General features: G+C 40.0%; 1 protein-coding gene across 5 annotated transcripts; it reads left to right on the top strand.

Moving 5' to 3' along the window:
• Nucleotides 1-35: 35 nt before the first annotated feature.
• On the top strand, nt 36-8,227 carry GVQW3 (GVQW motif containing 3). Of its 5 annotated transcripts, none has more exons than XM_072969166.1 (2): nt 36-1,008; nt 7,162-8,227. In XM_072969166.1, the coding sequence occupies exons 1-2, from the start codon at nt 544-546 to the stop codon at nt 7,234-7,236; spliced, it is 540 nt and encodes a 179-aa protein (XP_072825267.1). In that variant the 5' UTR covers nt 36-543; the 3' UTR covers nt 7,237-8,227. The 5 variants fall into 5 exon arrangements, 3 of the variants coding, with proteins under 3 accessions (XP_072825267.1, XP_072825268.1, XP_015093904.1); XM_072969167.1 differs by having other exon boundaries at nt 36-1,051; XR_012076504.1 differs by lacking the exon at nt 36-1,008 and adding an exon at nt 1,406-4,993.
• The last annotated feature ends 8,377 nt before the right edge of the window (nt 8,228-16,604 follow it).

Here is a 16,604-nt window from a genome sequence, read left to right as displayed (position 1 = left end):
GTGCGCCTGCGCACGGCCTTCCCCAGGATGGGAGGGAATGGCGCAAGCGGGCGTGTCTCCCGGGACTCTACAGCAGGCGAACCCCGGGCTCCTCCGGTAGGTTTGGCGTGCGCGCCTTTCCGCAGATCTGGAGCGAGCTTGCACGTTGCATCACCGGTGCATCGCTTCTTGCTTGCTTAAGTTGCCACCACATAGGCTTCTGCTGCAGAAATCGCCATAGACTTTTATGGGCCGCGGAACGGGACTACCTTGGTGACTCATTTGCACACCCCCAGCATATCTGCGTGCATGAGTTGGACGCAGACGTAAGTTGTTGGAGACTTCATTATCCCCAGCTTTGCAGCCACTCTCTGGCCCCCGCATCAGCTTCTAGACTGGAAGCCGAGGGGCTAAAACTCAGAAAAGCAATGACTCTTCCGTGATGAGGCTTCCAGAGGAGCAAGAATAGCGACATGATTCCACCTGCAGCCCTCTAGAGAATAGTTCTCCTGTCTTCCCCTCACAGTAGTGGACTTAACGTTCTTGTATTGTTTAAGTGATAAAATGAGCGACCGCTATCTAGAACAAAGGATTAGCATCAAATTCTGCGTGAAATTGAACAAGTCTGCAAGTGAGACCCACCATCTTTTAAAAGAAGCTTATGGGGATGAAGTCATGTCAAGGGCCAGAGTCTTTGACTGGCACAAGAGGTTTAAAGAAGGGCGGGAAGATGTTCGAGATGATGCCCGAAGTGGTCGTCCAGTCACCCACCGGACGGATGAAAACATCCAGAAGGTCAAGGACTTGGTTTGTTCAAATAGGCAGTTAACTGTGAGGATGATGGCTGAAGAGTTAAATTTAGATAAAGAAACCGTTAGACTCATTCTGAAAGAAAACTTGAATATGAAGAAAGTTTCCGCAAAAGTTGCATCGAGTATTTTAAAGGATGAACCTAAACCTCGAAAACTTGACTTTCGGTCTGATCTTTCAAAGGAAACTAAGAAAAAGAGCTCATGTGTGAGGAGAAAGGTAACAAGTTCTGAAACGTGGAGTCATCTCCAGTGCGAAGCTGGTGGGGAAATAATTGTGCCTGTATCCCATCCCAAAATCCATTATCCTGCCAGCCAGCTGCTGCAGGCTTCATCTTCAACAAGCCTTCCCGCCAGGGCAGCTCAGGATTGGTTCACTCCGTGGTGAAAGGAATGTGGGGTGGCCCCACCCCACCTAGAAAGCTGCTTCACACTTAGGCACCTTCATTTGCTGCTCATCTATTTTCAGCTTCTTTACCACTCCTCCCACTTCCCTCCATGTTATGGCCCTCCTGTTCACTCTTTGCTGGACTCTTGGGCCATCTTCCTTGCTGTTCTCCACACTTTGAAGAACTTTTGGCTGTTGGCTTCTGGTCCTTGCTTGTGCTTAATTTTTTTTTTTTTTGCTTAACAAGTTTGGATCTCTTCACTGTCCAGACCTTAGTTTGTTATGGCTGTCCTCTTCCTTTGTTCTCAATATCCTGCCTCAGGGGATCATACCAGTGAAAGGTGGGAACAGGACCTTTTGGAGTCTCTGTGCACAGGGAGGCATACTCTTCTGGGAGGACCCAAAAGAAAGCCTACAGTTCCAGCCTGCTCCACAGTCAGGGCTTGAGGTATGGTACAGAAAGCAGTGGCATGCTGACATAGGGAGCAATGCTAAGAGCAGATGCAGCTCAAATGACTCTGGGAGCCCCCAGAACTCAGGGTTGGCCACCCCTTACTGATCTTCTCACAGACCTACCCCGATAGAAGAGCTAGGTTTGTTCATTCTAGTCTTGCACTTTGGACCCCAAAGACTCATTTGGGTGTATCCCCTCTGCTGGAGGGGAAGGATCTGGCCCCAGAAAATGTAAACCAGGGGATTTGGGCCCAGGCTGTGATGTATGAGGAGAAAGACTAACACCCTCGACCTTGAATTAAGGGAGCTCGCTGCCTACGTGCTGGTGCCCACACAGCAGCCTGTTTTTGGTAACTCACATCAACATTGTCAGGTGTTTTTCTGAGCACTGACAGTTTTTAGAACACTGCTGAGCACTGACAGTGTGAGGCTGTGAAATAAGATCACCAAGGGCTGGGTAGACTTGATGGATGATGTGGTTCCTAGACTGGATCCATAAGGAAGGATGAGACGAGGGGGCTAGGAAATTAGGGCAAGCTTCCCAGGCAGGTGGAACAGTGTGAGGCTGCAAACCTGCCTCAGCAGGAAAATGATAGCACTATTGGCTGAAATAGCAAAATCTAAAGAGGAAAATAATGGTGTTGCAGAAGGTGAGCAATTTGGAGTAATTTGCTTCCTCTCTTCTGCCGCCAACTGTATGCTAGTAGTTTATAAATTGCTTCCCCCTGAGTCTGTGGATAGGTTTATAATAACCACTTATTTGATTATCTAATTCTTTCATCAAACCCTCAAAGAGCATTCTCTACTGGTTCAAAATCCTTTATCTCTCCCTGGCTCTCTGCCAGGATTTATGGAATGAAACTTTTCGCAAGTGGGTTCCAAGTAATACCACATAGACTAGAAACATCTTAGAATGCCTAATGGAGGGGTGTGTGTGTGTGTTGGGTGGGGGTAGGGGTGGAAGATGGTTAGTAACAGCATTTCACAGGATTGGCCAATGTCTATGTTTTAACCCAAGGATTTTTACATGTAGCAGCTCCTATTTAACTGGTAAATTAGTAAAAAATATTGGTTGATCATAGAGGCCCAACATTTATTCAGCAAGTTATTCTTAGTTCTGTTCCTTCACTATCTCTATTGCCTTCAAAAAATTACTAATACCTGTCAGCTTTGAGGTTCCCTGAAACCTAGAGCTTATCCCACAAACAGAAGATACTGTGCAAGAAAACTCAAACCAACAATGGCTCACAGACTTCTGCCTACTTAGCAATTTGTAGACATTTCATCTCAATTCTTACATCTTCCTACATCAGATGAGGCCCTGGGTTCCCCACTGCTGAAAGCCCCCATGGCTGGCAGCTTTGTGGCTGAACATAATAATCGTCACTCAGCCCGGGGTGGGGTAACTGTTGCAGAATTGTATGCTCCTACACCTTGAGCAAGTTCCCACAACAGTACCTATAGGCATTATCTCCAATCTTTGATAACACAGAGGCCCTGAAAGAATTTATTTCTGGATCTATTCCTGTCCTGTGAACAGGGCTGGAGTGACCCTTCCAAAGATACTAGACCAAGACCATGCTGGAGGGTAGGGTACCAGAAGCAATGTTGTCCCAGACAGGGTTTGGAGACAAAGCAACTGGAAGCAGGTAATCAGAAGGGTGAATTTAAATTGTTCCAAGTAGCCATAATGAAAAAGACTTAGTTTATTACCTTAAATCATGCCCTGTGTGGTAGTCAGGTCACACTTCTACCTGAACCCATTGTCCATTTTGCTTCCCAGAAAATATTCAATGAGATGATAATAAACCCTAAGAAGCCTCAAGTTTGAGAGAAATTAAAAATACTCATTCAAAGCAGTCCATTCACATGTGGCTGCTCAGACTCTCTCCACCCCAGGTTAGAGCATGATCTCCATATGCCCAAACAAGAGAGTTCTGTAACAGTACCCCGTATGTGCCCAACACCCTAATCCGTTTTATTTCTGACCCTTTTTTTGGCCCACATCTTGCTCCCTAGACCTCTAGAGTGTCTAATCCTGTAATCTCAGGGATCTACCCATCATCATGCTTCAGGCCCTTGTCCTTGGCTTTTTCAGATATCACTCGGTTTATTCTTAACTGGTTTGATCTTGTTCCTCTGTTTCCCTGAGCTTTGTTTTCTAGTTCTAGACCATACTCTCCAATAGCTGCTTTTGGCCACTTGGGTGTGCTGATCTTGAATTGCTCTTTTGCCTGTGATTTTCCACTCAACTGCAACTCCTCTCCTGGTTTCCGTGTCCCTCTCCCGACTCCCCACTTCGGCCCTATAGTCTTGACTACGGAAATTGTCTGTTCCATTGCTGGCCCCCGTTGCCTTCCTGTCCTTAAAAAGTAGGATGGGATAACATGGGGGAATGTGTTCATGTTTTTTATTATTATTATTATTTTTTAATGGAGGTATTGGGAATCAAACCCAAAACCTTGTGCGTGCTAAGCACTCTATCACTGAGCCATACCCACCCATCCTTACTTTATGATTATGATTATTATTATTATGATTATTATTATTATTATTAGGCACACAGAGAAGGAACAAAAATCTCCCTTTCACCCTTAGCCACCAGGGACTCCACTCCCCAGACGTAACCATTATTACTAATTTCTTGAGGCAATTTGGTTACCTCTGGTCCTCAGGAGTCATGAAAGTTTTTCAGAGATATAATATCCAAATCCCATTCTCCCAGCAACTGTATTTACCCTGGCGGAAGAAGCTCCATCTAACCATAGAAGATGGCTCCCTGTAGGGCATCTGGGGGAGAGCTGGCTCTCTGCAAACGTTTACCGTAAATCTCAAGCTCAACACACAGTCAAGGTATCTCTGGCTTTCAGGCTGATCTTCCTCTTCCCCATTCTGGTTACCAAACCACAGGGAATGTTATATACCACAGCTGGGAGTTCTGGGGGGAATGAACACCTTCCAGGGCAGATCATCCCATCATTGAGTTTATCCAATCCTTTCTCTACCCATTATCCCACCTTCCACCTGTCTCACTGTTAGTGGTCTAAACCAGAATAAAATGTTTACCAATCTTTGATTTCGAAAAACATATGGATAGTTCTCCAGTCTTCTGAATTCTGCCCCTGGCTCTAAGTTCTTACTGAAATCTTGTTGTTTGCCAAGAATGTGTACCCGGGGCCTGCTTTCCAGAGTCTTTCTTTCAGATCCGTTTCTTTAGAGTTCAGAGTTGCCATTGGAGATGGCTGGATAAATCTGGATGCTAAATGACTTGAGGATGTGTACTAAAGGAACAGGGTACTGTTGGGATTGTCACCGTATCACATGTTCTGGTCAGCCAACTTGCTGTTTGCAGACATCATTGCCAGTAAGTCTCATTAGGCTCTTGGAATTGGTCATTTTGTCCTATGTGGCTCAGTTAGTAAGAGTCTTTTTGCTGCTGGAATTGTATATGTAACCCTGCGTTCTCCAACTGCTTCTTAGTTGGAGCAGTCCTCTAAGATTTTACCAAAGATTCACATCCTATCTGAGGCCACATTCTTGTATTTATGTTCTCTAGTCTCTGCCTTATCAGATCCTTGCAAATACTGTCCCAGTTGCATCACCCTTCTCCTAGTATTAATAACCAGAGAAAAAAATCTTCGGTGAGAAATTTCAGTACCTCCAAGGACTCGCTTGGATTTAGTGAAGAGGTGAGCAAACTTCTTCTGTAAAGGGAATGTCGTAGGCAGTGTGGGCCATACAGTGTCTGTTATAAGTTCTCAGCATTTTAATGCAAAAGCAGGCATAGCTAATATGGAAACAGATGAGCATGGCTGCGTCCTAATAAAACTTCGTTTATGAATACTGGGGTTTAAATTTCATATAGTTTTTGCATGTCACAAAATTTTTTTTCAACTGTTAAAAATATTTTTTGAAAACATCCTTAGCTTGCAGGTCATAGAAAAACAAATGGTGGGCCAGATTTTGCCCAAGGACCGTAGTTTGCTGACACCTGGTCTAGTGTGTATAAAGTGTGTTTATAAAAATGACAGATGATTGATCCTTTTCCACTGATGACATTTAATGCTAAATTGATCTGGCAGTGTCTGACAATTTAGTACTATAGAAATTGTAGAATATTAAAGGGAATCCTTATGGGGCCAGGAGAGTGAACTAGAACTAAATGGAAGACTATTTCACCTTGACCATATTCTGAGCCACAAAATAAGTTTTGTGCTATTTTTGCCTAAAAATGATATTACATAAGCTACTACCTAAAGTATGCCTTTGTAATATCTCAAAAACAATTTTGGCAATAGTGAAAATGATGCCAAGTTACAACTTGTGATAACAGAATGAATTGAAGATAGTTCCAAAATTGCCTTGACAATGGGCAGCATTTGAGGAAGTTTGTTATTACCTGTGGAAGTGACTACTATGGAGGTGACGAAACTCACTGATTTATATTTTTTAGATGCTTGTATATACATATATATACTATATATATATATTTGTATATATATACATATATAGTATGTATATATATATATTTGTATATATACACACATATGTAGTATGTATATGTATATATATGTTTGCAACTTGTGCCAAACTATGTCCTGTTAGATGTGTTTACTTGTTTTTCTCCTAAAGAGAGCCATTTTGTGTCACCTTCATTTAAACTGATTTTCCAAAGTTGAAATAGAATCTCAGGATTGAACAGACCTGTACAAGGGTGTTTCATCCAGCCAGTCATGTGTCCCTTGACTCCAGGAGTGACTGAATCCTACAGCTGCTGAAAAACTGCGTCTGAAAGAAGATTCTGTGTTAATTCAGCAAGTTTTTATTGAGTGGCTGTATGTGCCAGACACTGTCCTGTGTGCTGGGGTATAGCAGTGGACCAAGCAGATACAGACCTTAGATTTGACAGTTTCAAATCTAATTATGTTGCTCCTCACTCTCATAAATCTTCAGTTACATGTGCTCACACTAACTCATTTTTAATTGCGTACCTGGCAATAGATATGACCTTTGCCACAGGCCTCTCTGCTGTGGTTATGATGCCTCTCTGCTGTGGTCATGATGCCTCTCCAACTGCATTAATAATTTAAGAACTATATGTTTCACTTACATTTTATTATCCTTTGGACCAATCTATATTGGTAGAAAAACACGCTGGCAATGTTGAAAGTGTAAATTGGCAACAGCTTTCTGAAAAGCAATTTGGCAGTATCTATCAGGAGCTTTAAAAATGTTCATATCTTCTGATCCTTTAATTCTACTTCTGGGAATCTGTCCTAAAGAAATAGTCTAAAATGTGGGCAAAATTTATGCTTAACAATCTAGAAGTCCAACAGTAGAAAATTGATTAAGTAAATCACAGTATGACTATACAATATAGGCTGTTATGCAGTCATTATAATGAATGCTTCTGAAGTGTTAAAACAGCATGGCAAAATGCTTATTTTCATGTTAAGTGAAAAGAATGTTATACAGAATTATACACATAAATCCAAAAATATTTCTCTAAAATATTATTGCTTTTATTATCAGAATAAAACAATAGCACCAAAAGTTGGCAATGGAGAGAATGGGGCCAAACCACTAATTTGGCCCAGAAACAATTAGCTGACTGGATCAACATGGAGACTGCATGATACTACTATGTTGGTAGCAGGAATGGGACAGAAAGGAAAAGGGCCTTCCTGAAAGGAGAGGGCTATGTGACCAGAATTCCTGCAAAAAAAAACTCAAGTGTTATAAGAAGATACCACGCATGGTATGAGAAGACACCACAGGTGGCATGTTCCTGCTACGTGGTCCTAGGGAGGTAAAGGAGCACGTGTGGTTCTGACAAATGGGAAAGGATTTGAAATACTCTCCTGGGTAAAATTAACCTCGTTCTTGCATTCTCTCATACAAAATGAATATTCCTGAGGTGGATTTTATTACAACTGACTCTCTGAAGAATCCTTGAGCCTTCCATATAATTTCTTTAGGATAGGAATGGCTTTCAATGTGCCAAGTCTACCTCCTCCCATAGTGAGACATTCAAACAACATGGTATACGCAGGAATACTTGGTATTCCATACTGAGAATGCCACAAGCATATCAGTAGTCACCTTAGTATTGTAACTTGCAAAACTCTTAAGGTTTGCAAATGTTATTTTGTTGGTGTCCAGAATGACTGTGCTTTTATTTATATCTGAAACGTAGTCATGTCACGGGATTTTAAAGTGAGAAATGATGTAGATAATGCCTATCTATCCATAGATGAAATTGTTGTTGGGAAAATGTTTCTTTCACCATTACTTTAGCAAAATGTTTATCATTAAAATGCCAAATATATCTCCTCAGTGGAATTTCAGACTTTCCACGGAGTACACAAGGTAAATACATGTTTTACAGGCATGTAGGTTATAGGCTTGTTGAGCTAGAAGAGTCCTTCAAGGTCTGAATCTCTTGGTCTATAGAAAGAACAAAAGAGTGAGACTGGGGTTTTAGTCCTGCTCCTTAACAAGCCATGTGACTTTGGGCAGTTCATTTGTACCTGTGGAACACTTCAGGTTACTCGTCTATGAAAGGGGAATAATAAAACCTGTCTCATGGAGTTGTTCATTTTGTCCTTTCAACAAATGTTTATTGATTGCTTATATGTGGCTGAGGATATAACAGAGAACAAGATTTTAAAAAAGTTCTTCTTGAGCTTACATTTAAGTGTGGAAGACAGACAAGAAATAAGACAGATGAGTGAAAATATTGTATGTTAGATAGTGATTATCAGATGTGAGGCTTACATTAAAATAATGTATATGAGGTGACCAGCACAAACTCTGGCGTGTAGTAAGTATTCAATAGATAGTAATTCCCTTTGCTTCTTCAGTCTTCCTAACAGCTCCTGAGTTAGTCTACAGCATGGTAGTGATCAGCAGAAGGCCTGACTCCTTGCCTTCTACTTCTCACCAGTTAATAAGGCCTAAACCTATTTTGTTTAAGATGACAAAAGTATTCTTACCGGTGTGTTTTGTACTTTCTATATGGCAGATTAATAAAGGCGGTGCCTAAACACTGTTGATAAATGGCCTTTTCTGAAGCCAGTTGGCAAAGGCCCTTGCCTGGAGCTAGATGGCATCCGACCACAAGGACAAATGCATGATTTCTTTGCTGTTTAAGCTGAACGGACCAGGAAACTGTACTGGCTGCTTCTCTTAAAAGATATGTGACCTGTGTCCTGTTCCAAACACAAGAACTGGGCAAAGTTTGCATTATTTCTGGGAGAAATAGAGGGTTTAATGGAAAAGGAAAGGAGGGTTTAATGCTTGTGGTTGCTATATATTTTTGCCCATTGTAGAAAATTTGGGCAGTTCAGAAATGTTTAAAGAAGCAGCCAAAAGTTCAGCATTTCACCAGACCCATCTCTCTGCCTCAGCTTCATCGTCCAGAAACATCCAGTGAATAGTCAATTTGCTGAATTCCCTCTTTAGACCATCACAGTTGGGACGATTGTGGGAATGAGAAAGTGGAGCATAAGGAGGCAAAATACACAAAGCAGTGGTAACTGGCCTGCTGGCCTGGCCATCCCTCGCTCCTCTTATTAAAAGGGCCCTGAGTTCTGTCCTCAAGGATTCAGTGCAGTGTTAGCTCACAGAAGAAACTGGATGTGAGGCTGTAGGCCAGTACCCCTGTACCTTATTTTAAGGACTTAATAAGTGAAAATTCAGAATTACAACCCAGATAGATAAGGAAATGGGCCCAGGGAGGTTGAGTGAATTTTCTTGAATCACACATCTAAGTGGTGGGAAAGCCAGGATAATAATGAAGGACCTTGAATTTCACTCAGTCCAGTGATTTTTTTTCCCATTATTCTATTGGTAATAATTTCCTTTACTAAATTGTGCATTCTTAAGATAACTTTAAAATAATGGTCACCTTGGCATTTGATAAACATGATTTACCAACAATTGATTCACATGCAATTTGGAGGGAACGTATTTATGGCAAAGAAGGTGATGCAAAAGTTTCTCCAAGATCCCTGGGGTGCCCAGGCCCCTGGTCCTTCTCCCAGAGGTGTGTATTCATAAGTAAATGTTGGCATTCTGTCATTCATTTTTTCCAGATGTTCTTCCCAAGTAGTGTGTTATGTCTTGTGTTTTTAATATTTCTCATATACATTTTAAAAAATCTGGGCACATAAATCCTAATAAAGTTCTCAACTATCTCCTCTATGCTGTCTCAAATTTCTGGGTATGTTTATATTTATGACAATGTCTGAAGGTATGAATACTATCACATCATTAGGGCTTATATTACTAAATCCTAGGCTTGTGTTTCTAGATGTTCTGAAAATTCTTTACACTTCACTTGTAAATGCCACTATACTGTGCCATGACATTTCCATAGTAACATATATTTCAAACAGGAAAACAGAGGAAGCCCGAGGAAAAGGGATGTAGGTTTCAAATAACAACAACAACAAAGATTAAAAATAGTAGAATACATAAGATAAGGAGTGTAAATTCTGGTTTGATGTCCCCTGAGAACAGAATATCTTGCAGACCTGCCTTAGGGACTGGCAATATCCACCACCCACCAAGTGGCCCAAACTTGGAGTCACACATCCTTTGACCCTCACATCCAGTCAGGTCCATGTCTTTCCTCTAACATTTCTTAATGTCGCCTACTGCAGCCAGACAGGGGTGGTCACCCACCTGTCACCTCACTGTCCTGAAGTCCACCTATGCTGCTGTGCACGCGCTATTTAGTTTGGAGTTTGCTCAAAACTGGAGGCCTTTTGACACCAGCTTTTTGAGCTTGTTCAAGTCACACCCTCTGCCTGGAATCCATCCCTGCTGCCATCCATCTGGCAAACTCCTACTCAACACTCAAGCCTCAGCCTTACTGTTGCTGCTCTCCATCCCCCACTTCTCAGTAAAGCAGCCCCCAATGTACAATGCCCAGTCTTACGTCAAGGAAGCTAAAACACTTAACTGAACTTAATTGTTTGCAGAATGTTTTTCTTCCCCTACCAAACCATGAACTCAAAAGCCAAGACCTCATCTGATTTCTCTCTCTATTCCCTCCATTCAGAATAAAGCTTGCCTAGAACTGTTCAATAAATGTTTGATGAATGAAAGAACAGACTTTTATGGAAATTGCTTTTTAAAATTTGTGATTAAATTCACCAGTTTAACCATTTTATTTTATTTTTTTTAATTTTTTATTTTTTTAACATTTTTCAGTTTAACCATTTTAAAGTGGCATTTAGTCTTAGTGGCATTTAGCACATTCACAGTGGTGTGCAACCATTAAACTTCTCTAGTTCCAGAACATTTTCATCACTCCAGGAGGAAACTTTGAATCCATTGAGCAGTCACTCTCCATTCATCCCTTACCCCCCAGCCCCTGGCAACCAATCACCTTTCTGTCTCTCTGAATTTGCCTGTTCTGGACATTTCGTATAAATGGAATCATGCAATATGTAACCTTTGTGTCTGGCTCCTTTCACTTAGCATAATGTTTTCAAGGTTCATCCATGTCGTAGCATGTGTTAGTACTTCATTACCTTTTAGGGCTGAATAATAGTCTATCGTACTGATATACCACAGCTTGTTTATCTGTTCATCCACTGATGGACATTTAGCTCGTCTCCACTTTTTGACTAGTATGAATAGTGCTGCTATGAACATGCATGTACAAGTTTTTGTTTAAACATCTGTTTTTAATTCTCTTGAGTATTTACCTAGGAATGGAACTGCTGGGCAATATGGTTTTATATGTTTAACTTACTGAGGAACCACCAGACTATTTTCCACAATGATCGCTCCATTTTACTTTCTCACCAACAATGTATGAGGTGAGGATTCCAATTTCTCCACATTGTCTCCAGCACTTTTCTTTTCTTTTCTTTTTTTTTTTCACCATATCCATCCTAATGAGTGTGAAGTGGTATCTTTCTGTGTTTTTTTTTATATCATCCATGTCTCCATTTAACAATTTCACTCTTTTCTCTAGCTTCTTGATCATATGGAATATAGTCATAACTATTTTAATATCCTTATCTGTCCCTTCTACCTATCTTGGTCAGTTTTCATTGACTGATTCTTTTTTCCTCATTATGGCTCCTTCTACATGGGCCCTTTGGCTTTTTGGAAAGAGCTTTTGGCTATTACTTTTAAGCTTTGTTAGGTGGGACCAGAGCAAACATTAGCCTAGGGCTAATTTTGCCCCATTATTGTGGCAAAGCCCATCTGATGTCTTGTGAAATATTCCTTGCCACTCTGAATGTTGGGAACTGTTGGGAACAGGAAGTGGACCTATGTGACCTCCAAGAATTGTTCCTTCTAATTCTTTTGGATGGTTCTTTTTCTTACCTCAGGTAGTTTCATCACGGACGCTGAAGACTCGAGGGGGACCCTTAGCAGACAGCCATAGCTTCCTTTTTGTGCAGCTCTCTTCTCTTTGACATTCTTCCCTGTGAACTAGTGCCACCTTGACCACCCCAGATTGCTCACTCCATCTCTTCAACCCAGGGAAACTATTGGGCTCTGCCTGGGTTTACTCTCTTGGTACCATGGCCTGGAAATTCTCTCTAGGAGATAAGCAGGGACAATCACAGAGCTTACCTCATTTATTTCCTATATCTCAGGGATCACTGTCTTTAGTTGCCTGATATCCAATGTCTTAAAAATCATTGTTTCATATGTTTTGTCCAGATTTTTAGCCGCTTCAAGAGAGAAGGTAAATCTAATCCCTATTCATACATCTTGGACAGAAGCAACGGTATAAACATAGGAAATTAATAGAGCTATTGGTTATGATTAGCACACAGGCATGCATATCATAAGACTTAAAAAGCTAATATCATATAGTTGTTAAGAGTATGAACTCTGGGACAAGACTGCCTGGATTCTGGCTTTCCATCTTGCTAGCTGTATATGCTGGGCCAGTTATGTAACCTTTCTGGGCCTCAATTTCCTCATCTTTAAATGGGAATCGTAATGGTCCTATCTCATTGGAATGAGATGAGGGTTAAATAGATTAATCAATCTTAAGCATTTTGAACAGTGTGTGGTTCAGAGCAAGCACTCAATAAATATTAGCTATTAGTATTCTGTATACAGTAGTCCCTCCCTTATTTTCAGGGGATACATTTCATAATGCCAGTGCATGTTTGAAACCAAGGATAAACTGAACCCTATACATACTATGTTTTTTCCTATACTACATACTTATGACAAAGTTTAATAAATTAGGCACAGAAAAGATTAACAACAATAACTAATAACAAAATAGGACAATTATAATGATATACTGTAATAGAAATTATGCCAGTGTGGTCTTTCTCAAAACATCTTATTGTACTGTACTCACCTCACTTCTTCTTGTGAAGATGTGAGATGGTAAATTTTCTACGTGATAAGATGAAGTGAGGTGAGTGTCAAACATTGTGACGTATCATTAGGCTACAATTGACCTGATGTATTGATGAGGGTCATCTGCTGCAGGTCACATTGCACCATTGAGAACCATGACAATGTTTATGGTTGGATTTCAGGAGCAGACAACATCAATGGTTGGGGATCATGGATGGGACAGATGAGGCAGCGTGAGGTTTCATCATGCTACTCAGAACAGTGAGCAATTTAAAACTTAGGAGTTGTTTATTTCTAGAATCTCCCATGTAGTATTTTCTGACCTTAGCTGACCACAGGTAACTAAAACTGTGGAAAGAAAAACAGCGGGTAAGGGGAGACTACTGTACTTTTTATAAGTAGCCAGCAAATTTGGCTGTGAGTTCCCTAGTGACCCTAGCAAAGTGGAAATATCAGTTACATGATTTAGTGTCCATAAAATATGTACGAACTGGTGTGTAAAAGAAGTACAGACTTCAGAATATTTCCTCCCAAGTTTCCTCATAAAGAGGATACTGTATGTGCCTGGAATAATATCCCAGCCAGAGGGAGTTTCCCAGGATTTTGTCTCTACCATCCCTCCAAATAACTGATAGCTTCACATCAGAGCTCAGTTCAGTGAAAGTGATTCCACTGTGACTGAAATATTGCAGTAACTTTTGCCTGGCTTAAACCAAAGATAAAATTTATAGTGTCCACGTGGAACTACTGAACCACACGCCATTTGGGCAATTCTCCATAAGTATAAGGGAATCAATTAGGAGCCAATTACAATGGTTCAGGCAAGACAACTAAAGCCTGAGGCAAAGAACTAGCTCCAGGATGAAAGTGTGTTGCAGGGAACCAGCCCACTGAACAGTGAGAATCCACACAGCTCAGCCACTGACTCAGTATATACCTGCAGGGAGGAGGAACTTCCAAGGCCCAGAACAAAAGTGTGGAAAGACGGAAAGAAAAATGATCTTTGTGTTGTTCAAATCTTCTATAGCCTTGTAGTATTTTGTCTTCTTACTCTATCAGCTGCTGAAGGAGATGTGGCGAAATCTCCCACTATGTGGACCTGTCCATTTCTCCTTGTAATTCTGTCTTATATGTTTGGAGGCAGTGTTTCCAGTTGGTACAAACATGTTTTGGGTCATTATATCTTCCTGGTGAACTATCTCTTTTATCATTAAAGCACATGAGTCTATCCTTAGTAATGCTTTTTGACTTAAACTACTCTTCTTGCATTGTTTCACTTAGTATTTGTTTAGTATATTTCTCCCATTCTTTTAACATTTCTGTATTACTATCTTTTTTATACTAATTTTTGCTTTCTTTTTAAAATGTGTTTATTTATTTATTTAATGGAGGTACTGGGGATTGAACCCAGGGCTTTGTGCATGCTAAGCATACACTACCACTGAGCTATACCCTCCTGCCTTGTTTGTTTATTTTTTTAACCTATTTGCCATGTGTTTTATTTGCTTTATTCTCTCATCCTGCCCTCTTTTAATTGGTTGTTTTCTTTACTTCCTTTTTAGTCTCACTAGTGGTTTGGAAGTTACACATTCTAATTGTATTCTTTCAGGGGTATTCTTAGGTTATTAATGTGCATACTTGACCCAACATTGTTAAGTTAGTCACTATCTCTAGTTCATTGTGAAGATTTCAGGAGCCTTAGAATTCCTTAATGCTAATTTCCACCTCCTATCTTCCAAGTCATTTGGCTTTTAGTATTTTAGTCCAACTTACTTTTAACCACTCACCCTCTTCTATTGGACATTTTAACAGCCAGTATTTATTTAGATTTACAAACCTGCACACCAACTTCTTTGTCAACCCTTCTTTAGTCCTTTCTTTTTATTAAAATGTAAGTCATGTACAATAAAGCTCACCCTTTTAAAGTATACAATTCAGCAGTTTTTAGCATATTCACAAAACTGTGCAGCCATCACCACTATCTAATTTTGGAACATTTTCATTATCCCCCAAAGAAACCCCTTACCCATTACCAGTCACTCCCCATTCCTCCTTCCCTAGCCCCTAGCAACCGTGACTCTGTTGTGTCTCTATATGGATTTGCCTATTCTGGATATTTCATATAAATGGAGTCATATAATATTTGGCTTTTTGTGTCTGGCTTCTTTCACTTAGCATGTTTTCAAGGTTCATCCATGTTGGAACATGTACTTCAGTGCTTCTTATGCCTAAATAATATTCCATTGTATGGATAAATCACATTTTATTTATCTATTCATTAGTTGGTGAACATCTGAGTTATTTCCACTTTTTGGCTGTTATACATAACGCTGCTACGAACATTTGTGTACAAGTATTTTTGTGGACATATGTTTTCAGTTCTCTTGGATATATACCCACCAGTGGAAACCATTATTTCTTATACTCAGTGGTGTGCTGATAGATCTTTAACAACCAGTTTCACGTGGTAGGGGTATGGGAGCCCTGGTTTGTAGCATTTGTTGATCTCTGGAATACAAATGCTCAAGTTACCAAGGTGACATCACTCAGATCTAAGCATGGGAAAAGAGGCACAGCAGCACACTGTTCTGTAGTATTTCTACCATATAGATGCAGGAGATAGAAATAATCCCAAGAGCATAGATAATAGCAAAACTGTGGAAGAATAATTAAGCAGTGATATATTGTGAGGATTTTTTTACCTTTATTTTAAAAATAATTCATTTAATTGTAAGTTAACAGGTTTTAGCTTTTAGCAATAACTGTGTTTAGCAACTAGTTCTCAAAATTCCTGGGATTTTAAGTCGGCTCTTTGGGCTAACGTGATCTGACTTGAGAACCTCACCTGCACTCTACTCCTTACATCTAACTTATTTTTTCTTAATTTTCTTTTTATTGAAGTATATCCATTAGTATTCTCTAAGCAAGGTTTTGTAAGGTAAACTCATTGTCTTTGCTTGTCTGAAAATCTGGTTATCACTCAAGAATTTAACTGTGGAGAGAAATTCTTCTGGTTTCCATTGCTGCTGATTGGAAGGCTGCTGTGGTAGTTAACGTCCCTTTTGGTAACCTGTCCCTTTCCACTGAGGGCTTTTATATTTTTCTCTTTGCCTTGTGTTTTTGCAGTTTCATCAGGATATGACTAGTTATGAAATTGTTGGTACTATTTCTCTGGAGAACCCTGACTTACATAGCTATAATATTTTTAATAATGATTCTCTGCCATTCCCTCTAGTAAATCTTTCCGGAATTCCTATTAGACATATGCTTGAGGTTCTCTTTTTATCCCTCATATCTCTTAAACTCTTATTCAGGATTTCTATATCTGTCTTTCTTTTTTTACTCCATTTTGAGTGATTTCCTCAAATGTCCCTTCTAATTTGTTTCTTCTTCTTTTTTTAATATTTATTTTTATTGAAGTATAGTCAGTTTACAATGCTATGTCAATTTCTGGTGTACAGCACAATACTTCAGTCATACATGAACATACATATATTCATTTTCATATTCTCTTTAACCATAAGTTACTACAAGATATTGAATATAGTACCTTGTGCTATTCAGTATAAACTTGTTGTTTATCTTCTTCTAATTCATTTTTAATTTCAGTGCCTATGTTTTTC

Source organism: Vicugna pacos, chromosome 10 (assembly GCF_048564905.1).
Source record: "Vicugna pacos chromosome 10, VicPac4, whole genome shotgun sequence".
In the NCBI taxonomy this organism is placed as follows: domain Eukaryota; kingdom Metazoa; phylum Chordata; class Mammalia; order Artiodactyla; family Camelidae; genus Vicugna; species Vicugna pacos.
Note: the sequence above shows the minus strand (reverse complement) of the source record. Positions and strands in the feature narration are given on the sequence as shown.